Source organism: Halichoeres trimaculatus, unplaced genomic scaffold, assembly GCF_033239565.1.
Source record: "Halichoeres trimaculatus isolate MK-OKI-2021-1 unplaced genomic scaffold, fHalTri1.1 fHalTri1_scaffold_21, whole genome shotgun sequence".
Taxonomy (NCBI): Eukaryota; Metazoa; Chordata; class Actinopteri; order Labriformes; family Labridae; genus Halichoeres; species Halichoeres trimaculatus.
The window spans coordinates 3,455,571-3,465,131 of NW_027437199.1; the positions used below are offsets into that span (position 1 = coordinate 3,455,571).

The following is a 9,561-nucleotide window of genomic DNA, read 5'->3' on the forward strand; positions in this document are numbered from 1 at the left end:
CGGTTGCTTTTAGGAATAATTTTAAAATTCTTTTACTCACATTTAAGACCCAGCATGGACTTGCTCCTCACTGTATAACTGAGTTGTTTACCCCATATGTATCCATGCAGTCTGAGATCCTCTGGCACTGCTCTATTGGCTGGTCCAGGGTCTAGATTTAAGACCAAGGGTGATAGAGCTTTGTTAGTGAGAGCCCCTGGACTTTGGAGGAGCCTGTCAGTATGGAGGACCAAAACTGCCAAAATTAAAACTAACTAAAAGTGAAAATAAAAACAAAACAAAAAAATACATACATAAAAAGATAAATAAATAAAAGTAAAAATAAATACAAAAGTAATATTTTTTATTTATTTTATGTGGCTATATAAGAGCAGAGCACTTTTGTTTACTTATTCATCGATATTTATTTCTATTTCCACATTAATTTTTGTATTTATTTTTACTTTTATTAATTAATTCATTTACTTATTTACATATGCATGTGTATTTTTTAGTTGGGTTTTTTTTTTATTTCACTTTTTATTTATTTTTAATTTTGGCAGTTTTGGTCCTCCGTATACCAGAGATCAGACAGACACGATCAGTCCCTTTTTTTTTTTTTCAATACCGAAGACTTATTTTTACAGAAAAGCTTTTGTACAGTGGGTCTATCTTTTTTTACTTTTTAAATCTTATATTGTCTTGATTTTATTGGTTTTGCTTCTACTAATTTATTACTTGGCTTACTTGTCTTATCTGTTTTATTTATTTTTCAATATTTTATTTATTTTTTATTTTATTTATTTTTTTACTCTTTTTTTACTTTATTTTTACCTTGTTTAACTGTTTATTGTGAAGCACTTTGTTACTTGTATCGAAAATTGCTAAATAAATAAAGTATAATAATAATCATGATAATTACATCATCAACAACAACTACTATTATTATTATCATTATTAATAATAATAATAATAGTAATAATAATAATAATAATAATAATAATAACAATAAAACTTTTCACAAACATAATTTAATCTTCAGCTGTCTCAGGAAATACTCAAAGTCACATATTTAAAAACCTTAAAATGACTTTATGGGTAATTCTGATTTTTTTCTGCCACATGCAAACTTTTATCCATCGTACTCTAGCTGTACTTTATTTGTATAAGAGGTTGGATGTAGTTCAGTTTTGCGCTTGGCAAAAGATCCAATGCTTTAATTTCATACTTTGTAATTCTCTACATCACCTCATTTTAGATCCAGATATCGTACTGTTTACTCACAAACATTCATCTTTCAGCAGAAGATGCTTTAGAAGTTAATTATTTGTAAAAATTAAAACACAAGGAGCCAATCAGAGACAACTAAGAGTCTAAAAAAACTAATACTCTTCTCTTGGCTGTTACAGTCATTTTCATGCGACAACATTTCAGGGCTCCAGCGTCTCATGGATAAATTAGACCTGGTGACTGATCAATTTTAAACTTGGTGAACCAGTTTTACCAACATATCAAGTCCAAAAATGTTAAGACGTCATTGGGAAATGTTGCATCATAGACAGCATGTTATAGTTTGTCATGTGGGAGCAGAAAATGAAGAAATGAGGCTCTAAAACTGTAAAAACTGAAGGACAGACAACAGGACAGACCCCTGAACATCATCTTTATTATCACGACTTAAACTCCCAAACCATCAAACCAAGAAGAAACAGACAGAATTGAAATCCACCGTCTGAAAACCAAACATCCAGGAGTGTAAATCAGCTTTGAGGCTCGTTTCTCACGTCTCCACACCTCCACCGTTTAACCAAAGAACTGAAAAGTACCTCAATGAACACAAACCTGCGACAGCAGAGAAGAAATCAAACACAGCAGTTTTGGTCAGTTGCTGGCAATGTCACAAAGTTTTGCATTTTGTGCTTTTTTTTTGTTTTTTTGTATTCGTATAATTATCAAGTCCCCGTTAGCGGAGGATGCAGAAGGCACATGTGCGTCGTTTATCTCATGGAGTTGCGCTTTAAGCGTTGCTTGGTGTTTTTTTAAATCTGGAAAAATAAGACGTGAAGCTCCCTCTGAGCCTCCTCAGCCCCGAGCTCAAACTCTCACCCTCTCCTAAAACTGGCAGTGTAAAACCAAAGCCAAGAGCATCTCCTATGTACAGAACAGGAAGTCCTAACCTTTCTCACACACTTTAAGGTCTGTAGTGAATCTGATTATACAGTTACGCCAATGCCACATTTGGGAGTGTAAACATGGAGGATACTGAAGCCCGTAGATTGGTAAGCATGCTGTTCGGCAGCTCCAGATCGTGTCTCTCATGGGTTAACGTAACATAATGAGTGTTTCATAACTATGGAGAAATTTTCAGATGCATCTAAATGAGAAATATTTTGTTGCTGCAGTGTACGAGAGCTCGTACAAAACAAAGATGGCGGACAGTTTTCTTAGCAGGAATGAATGTCAGAAGTTGGCAAACGTTAAAAATCCCTTTGGAGTAAGAATTTACAAAAAACAACTCTCTAAAATCTCTGCACTGTTCCTTTAATTCTGCAGCAGGCTCAGTGTTTATTTATCTGAGTTGTTCAGAGAGACGAAGAGTCTCAGACATCATGGGTATTTTTAAATCTTCAGGTAAATATTTATCAGAAGCCGATGATTCCCAGTGTGACCTGAACGCATCGTAAACATAAACACATGAGAGACTCGATCTGGAGCCAGCTGCTCTGGTGCTGTTTCTGGGCCTTGATGCATCATCTCTTGTTGTAGCTTTAATATTTGCATCCACAGCAGTATGTACAATGTAGTGCTTTGTTTCATAGGCACAGAGGTCACGAGGCGTCGAACCTGCAACCAGACAGTGTTCCCACAAACGCCACAGAGCTCTGAGTGAAAGCTGCAGGGCGCCACCCTCCCTTCGTGTCCGTGTGGCCCCGTGTGGATCAGAGCACGTTGGGGAGGTACAGCGAGCACAGCAGCATGTTCTGTCCCAGCGCCGGGAAGCGCCTGAAGGCCTCCCAGGCGTCGGAGAAGATGTTGTACTTGAGGAAGACGCGGTGCTCCAGGCTGGTGGGCAGGCTGACGTCGCGGCTCATGATGTAGATGCCGTCGTTGTGCAGCGTGCACGTCAGGTTCAGGCCCGACTTGGACGTGTTCTCCTTCAGCTGGAGCCACTCCCCCGTGGTGATGTTGTACGACTGCACCGTCAGGACGTCCTCCGTCTGGCTGGGGCGCCGCTGACGGCCCTGGGCCAGCTCCAGCTCGTGGGTGTAACCGCCCACCAGGTAGATGGTGTCCTCCACCGAGAGCATCTGCTGCTTTCTGATGTGAGCGGGACAGGAGCGGTAAACTGTCCAGGTGTCAGAGGTCGGGCAGTAACAGAGGACGCTGGTGTTCCTGTCTGTACAACACAAAAACATTCAACTCTGAGTATTTCCTTTTTTTATTACTATTTAATAATAATTTTTTCTTTTTTCAGTTCTTCCTTTTTTTTTCTTTTAACATGTATCATGTTTTCTACCCAAAAAAATCAAAAGCATAATTATTGTTTTTATTATGTGTCTTAAAAATCTCAACTAAAAAGAAGAAAAAAAATATTTTCTCTTTTTATTTATTTTTTCCCCTTTTTTCTATTTTTTCTTTTTCTTCTTTCAACATATATCATGTTTTCCATATGAAAATCCATAGGCATAATTATTGTTTTTATTATGCGTCATGAAAATCTCAACTAAAAAGAAGAAAAAAAAAAAAAAAAAAAAAAACATCTTCTTCTTTGAACATATATCATGTTTTCTTTATGAAAATTGACTAGCATTAATTGTTATTATTATGTATCTTAAAAATTTTAATAAAAAAAGGAAAAAAAAAACAAAAAAGGAAAAAACTGAGTTTTTTCTTTTCTTTTTTTCTTTTAATTTTTTCATCCGTTTTTACTTTTTTCCTTTAACATTTATCATGTTTTATATATCATAATTCAAAAGCACAATTATTATTTTTATGCATTTTGAAAATCTCAATAAAAAAATGGAGTATTTTCTTTTTTTAATTTATTTTTTCCCTTTTTTTCTACTTTTTTCTTTTTCTGTTTTTCCTTTTGTTTCTTTCAACATATATCATGTTTTCTATTTAAAATTAACATGCAAAATTATCTTGAACACTCAGTAAAATTTTTTTTAAAAAATTAAAAACTGAGTTTTTTCCCTTTTTTTAATTTATTTTTTTCCTTTTTTCTCCTTTTATGATTTACCTTTTTTTCTTTCCTCTGAGTTTTATTCTTTTCCCATTTTTTTTCCCTTCATTTTTCTTTTTTCTGTTTTTCCTTTTTTTTCTTTAAACATATATTACGATTTTTATATGAAAATTCACAAGCATAATTATTGTTATTATTATGCAATTTGAAAATCTCAGTTAAAAAAGAAAATTAATTAATTAAAAAATAAAAAGTAAAAATAAAAACTGAGTATTTTCACTTCATGAGAGGATCTCTAACCCAAAGAGTAACCTCATGATTCCTCCTGCTTGTGCAGACATTAACGTCTCCATAACAAACCCAGCAGGAGCTCCGTGTCCTGGAACGGCTGAGGATAAGAAAACAAAAGCCATCGAGCGCGCAGCAGAACAGATCCTCTAATTTGATGTGGATCAAACAGAGCGAGCCGTGTTGGAGCGTAAGTGCTTCTGGGACGGCAGCCAGAGTTTAATCAACCCTGCTGGGGTCGCTGGGTGAAGGTGCGTGATGCTGAAAGACCTGAAACACCCCGAGGTTACATCACTGATGATGTGCATGCACGGACGACTGTTAGCATTGATTCAACAGTTACTTTAAAAAAGACTCGACAGAAAATCACACAGAGGCTTCGATCCTCGCAGGATGGACTACAGGTCCCTGCAGGGTTTTGTGGTTTCTCTATCTTAAAAACAATGTTTCCTTGAAAGAAGGACATGCACACTGCTCTCTGAAGCCTCAGTGTTCAGTCCAGGCGTTGTTTTTAAGCCTGCGTGGATGAAGGTGTAGCCTGGGAGACAAAGCCCGGGGCAAAGTGAAAGAAAACAAACCACCCTCTGCTGTGTGAGCAGATTACTGAAGAAAAACCACCTTTTACTCCTTTAATTATCTTTTAACTTCTTCAGCTCACAAACCTCTGAATCAGAAATAAAGAGCTGAAGGTCGGGTTTCATCTGCGCTTGTTTCAGGGTGAGAATGATTTTTGTTTTCAAAGCAGAAATGTGAATGAAACGTTATTCCGCAGCATTTCTCTCTCTAACAAAAATCAACCTTCAGTTTGACATTCAGGTTTTCATCAGTTACATCTCTTCTCAGTATTTAGGTTTTTGTATGAACTCCTGCTCAAAAGTTTGGGATCACTTGGAAATTTTCATGTTTTCTATGGAAACACTTCGTCTTCTTCAAAGCTTTCCTTGCTCTTGCCTCAAGACCTCAAAGTAAGACTCATCTGTCCAAAAAACCTTCTTCAAATGGGTCTAACGTCTCAGCTCTTTCCTTTTTTCATGGTCTTCCTCTTTCTTTTCTGTCTCAGCTTTCTGAAGGGAGTAGTTAGCAGCATGGTAAGAGATTTTAAGCTACTTCACAGTTTTTCCTGTTGAGCCTCTGACGGGTCTGTAGAGAAAAATCTTTCTTTCTGGTCGTTTGGATCCTATAAACTTTAAAACTTTTGAAGCTTCGGATGTAAAACTAACCTAAAGAATACCAGGTTCCTTTTTCTGTGGGTCAGTCTTTAAAAAGTCATCTGAATTATTTCCAATGTTTGTGAAATGCATGACTTTTAAGCTGTAGTGTTCATGTCTTATTCTTACAGTGACAGTGTCTTTACTGTGTGGATCAGCTGGGGTTGCAAAGGGGTGGAAAACATTTCTGATAAATTTCAGGAAAGTTTCCAGAACATTTCCATGTGATTTTGAGCTCGGGAATATTGGACAATTTCAGGCTTTTATTGCCGTAAATCAATTTTTCTAGAAATTTTCAGGATTGTTTTTTACTTGTCATCAACTTGAATGAGGTTTTTAAACTGATATTGGTTAAATCAACACGACTGAACGCAAAATGAACTGTGTATCATTCAGAAATGCTGAGTTAATGCTTTTTCTGCAGTAACACCAAACTATAAGCAACAACTATGAATCACATGTGCAAACAATTCTGGGACATGAGGGGTCAAAAATGTTGTAAACACCTGAATTATCTTTTATTTTTCACCATTTATGGTTTTTGTCTTTCTGTGAAAGAAGCTTAAAGATCTCTTTTTCCAAAATATAAAAAGTGTCACTTAAAGATGCGGCATATTTGCATGTATGTTAGCTAATGATTAAAATTAATGCCTATATGGAAAAGTGTTTTATAAATAAAATGTATTATAGTTATTATTTTTGTAATTTTAATAATAATAATAATAATAATAATTATTATTATTATTATTATTATTATTATTATTATTATTATTATTATTATTATTTTATTATTATTATTTTATTATTATTACATTAACAACAGTCAAACTAAATTAGGAGAAATTCCCCAAAAATTATCTGAATTTTCTATTTAAAATTCAATTTAAAAATCTTATCTCTAGACATATGTGCATGCATGTCTGCTTATAACAAACCAACATATTTAATATCTATACATGCATATCACCTGGGAAATGCAGTTCATATGAATTACCCAACGTTCCAATGGAAAGTTTCAAACTTTGAAAATTCACAGAATTTTGCGGCCCTAGTATCATCTGCTGAAACATCAGGATTCTCTGGTTTGTGAACCAGTTTTTTAGGAAAAAACAGAAAAAAAAACATTTATGCAAAAAAATCTAATCTTCTTCAAAGTAAGTGAGTTCAAACTGAAGCGAGTCTTTCCATCAGCTTGATTCTCTAACAACTTATTCCGCTGACTCCCTGTAGGAGGTTTGGGATATCACATTGAAAGAGTCATCTCACATCAGCTTGTAAGTTTCACCCACCTCTTGCGGTGTATCCACCCATGACGTAGATCATTCCCTGACACTCACAGGCAGAAAACTCGGCCAGCGGGTCAGGCATGGAGGACACACAGGTCCACCAGTCCTGCTCTGGGCTGTAACACTCCACGGTACCCAGACACTGACCCCCCACAGCGTACAGCTTCCCCTGCACGGCCAGCAGCTTCAGGTTTGACCTGAAGGAGACAAACAGTGAGTGAACATGACCTCATTAATCACTGAGTGGCTCCATGTGGTTTTACCTCTTCTGGTTGAGCGGAGCCACCTGGGTCCACTCGTTCCTGCAGGGGTTGTAGCAGTGCACGGCGGAGATCTCCTGGCTGGTCATCCTGTACCCGCCCACGATGAACAGGTAGTTATCGAGCACAGCCGAGCCGTACCCTCTGACGTTGATCATGTCAGGAGGAAGGTTGTTCGCCAGCGGCTTCCACCTCTGCTCCACCTCCCCGTACCTCAGCATGGACCAGGGCTCGTCCTGATCCGGCACATCCAGGGACAGACAGGTGAAGTCCCCGATGGCGATGAGGGTGGCGGTGCCCTTCATGCGCATGTCCCGGACCTGGTCTCTGACAGCTGAGGGGAGGCTGCTGAACTCGGGCCGCCTCAGCATGGGGTGGTAGTAGCAGCTCATGTATTTGAGGCAGGCGTGGCGCAGTTCGTGGGTCCCGTAGACTTCGGAGAGGCTGTACAGCTCCACGCAGTTGTCCTGTCGGATCTCAGAGGTGAGGAGCTTGAGGATGGAGGTGACCTGTAAGAAGGAGGCAGTCTCGATCAAATCCTCCAGAGTCTCATTCACAACCTGGACCTTGGAGGTGTTGATGAACTCGAGGACCAGCTCCAGACCAGGGACGCTTAGTCCCTGCAGCTGCACAGAGTCCTCCGTGGACTCCCTCATCCCGGAGCTGTACAGAGCGCGGAAATAGTCGCTCTTCTCGATCAGCTTCTTTTTGTTCACCTCGTAGGTTTTATCATCCATGACGATGGCGATGATCTGATCCGATGACATGATGAAGAGGTTTTTCTTTTGTTAGCTCAAAGCCCTCGAAGTCAGCCTCCTCAGCGGGGCTCCGTTTACATTTCACCGGCGAGGGAGCGCTGTAGTCGGTCTATATATGGTCATGTTCGGCCCATAGATCGCCATGAAGCAACTTCAGAGACAGAGAGGCTGCTGCAGGTAGCCCGTGGATAAACTACACAAAACGAGCTTTTCTTCGGATTGACATTCCTCCACAGTCCGATAAAAAGTCTCCTCCGTTTACAGAGACGATGGTTCGATATCCTAGTTTCTTTCTGACTCGTTCAGTCACATTTTTATCGCATTTATCATCGACAACACGAAGAGCTGTCACATTCGAAATGTTTTGATTCCGCACTTTGCGTCATTTCCGTTTTCTTCTTCGTGGGATATTTCGAAAACGAGCTGTATGCTGCCACCCAGCGGTTGAGTATATTTCATTTAATTGGATCAAACCCATTTTAAATCAGCTTAAAAATAAAAAGTTCAGTGAAATATATTTATCTCATTTGCGATTGAGGAAAATTGAGACCGAGTGAAAATTTTTCAGCTTACCTAACTTAAAATGAAACTACTCACAGATATGTATCTACATGTGTGAATTAAATGAGGACATGTCAGAAAAGATATAATAACTTATTTACTTTGTGTTTTTGTTTGTAAATATAAAGACAAAAAAGACAAATATTTAAAGAAAAAATTAAGACCTACCTTTTAAAAAGCTTTTACTTTAGAACAATTTATTTTAAGGCCTAATCTGTCTTATTGTTGCCGCTATTACTTTTATCACAGCTAATATTTCAAAATGTTTTGATTTTTTAATCTAATTTTAATAAATTTAATTTTGTGTTATTTTAATTCATTTAATTTTTTTAATGTTTTAAATATATATAGATATATATTTTTTTTTCAGAATCACTAATATTTTTTTAAGTCATTTTAATTATTTTAATCTTATTTTTTAATTATTTTATTCCATTTTGGTTCATTCCAACCATTCTTTGTTTTTAAAGAGTTTATGGTATTTATCAGATCCTTTCATATATTTTTTGTTTACACATATTATCTTGTGATATTGTTTTATTTTTATAGTTTTATTATTTTATATTTATTTTGCAAGCAATTGACATATTATTATTACATATTATCTTTTTTAATGGACTTAAGATTAGGGCAATATTTTTAAATGTCTGACTAAAATAATTTTTTTTTTCTTTTCAAGATTTTATAGTGACCAATGACTTAAAGAAAAAAAAACTGATGTTAGATAAAATTTCCTAATTGAACTACAGCCAGGAGTTTGTTTAAATAAATAAATGAATAAATAAATAAATAAATAACATGTAGTGATGGATTGGTCATTGAAATGACTTCACAGAAATTCCTTTCATTCAGAAAAAAAATACACATATTATCTTGTGATATTGTTTTATTTTTATAGTTTTATTATTTTATATTTATTTTGCAAGCAATTTACAGGCCATCTCTTAGATTTTGCTTACACTGCAGCATATCAACACGTGTTAACATGAGTTTGCATATCGGAAGTAGAAATAAATGGGTTTATTTTTGGTCAAA

The 9,561-nt window shown here is 36.5% G+C and overlaps 1 protein-coding gene across 1 annotated transcript; it reads right to left on the reverse strand.

The window, feature by feature from the left end:
• Window positions 1-1,510: 1,510 nt before the first annotated feature.
• On the reverse strand, window positions 1,511-8,351 carry klhl42 (kelch-like family, member 42). Its single transcript, XM_074698153.1, has 3 exons — window positions 7,211-8,351; window positions 6,951-7,144; window positions 1,511-3,376 (listed from the first exon to the last, which is right to left on the reverse strand). Exons 1-3 carry the CDS (start codon window positions 7,972-7,974, stop codon window positions 2,919-2,921), a joined length of 1,416 nt encoding a protein of 471 aa, XP_074554254.1. The 5' UTR covers window positions 7,975-8,351; the 3' UTR covers window positions 1,511-2,918.
• Between the last annotated feature and the right edge of the window lie 1,210 nt (window positions 8,352-9,561).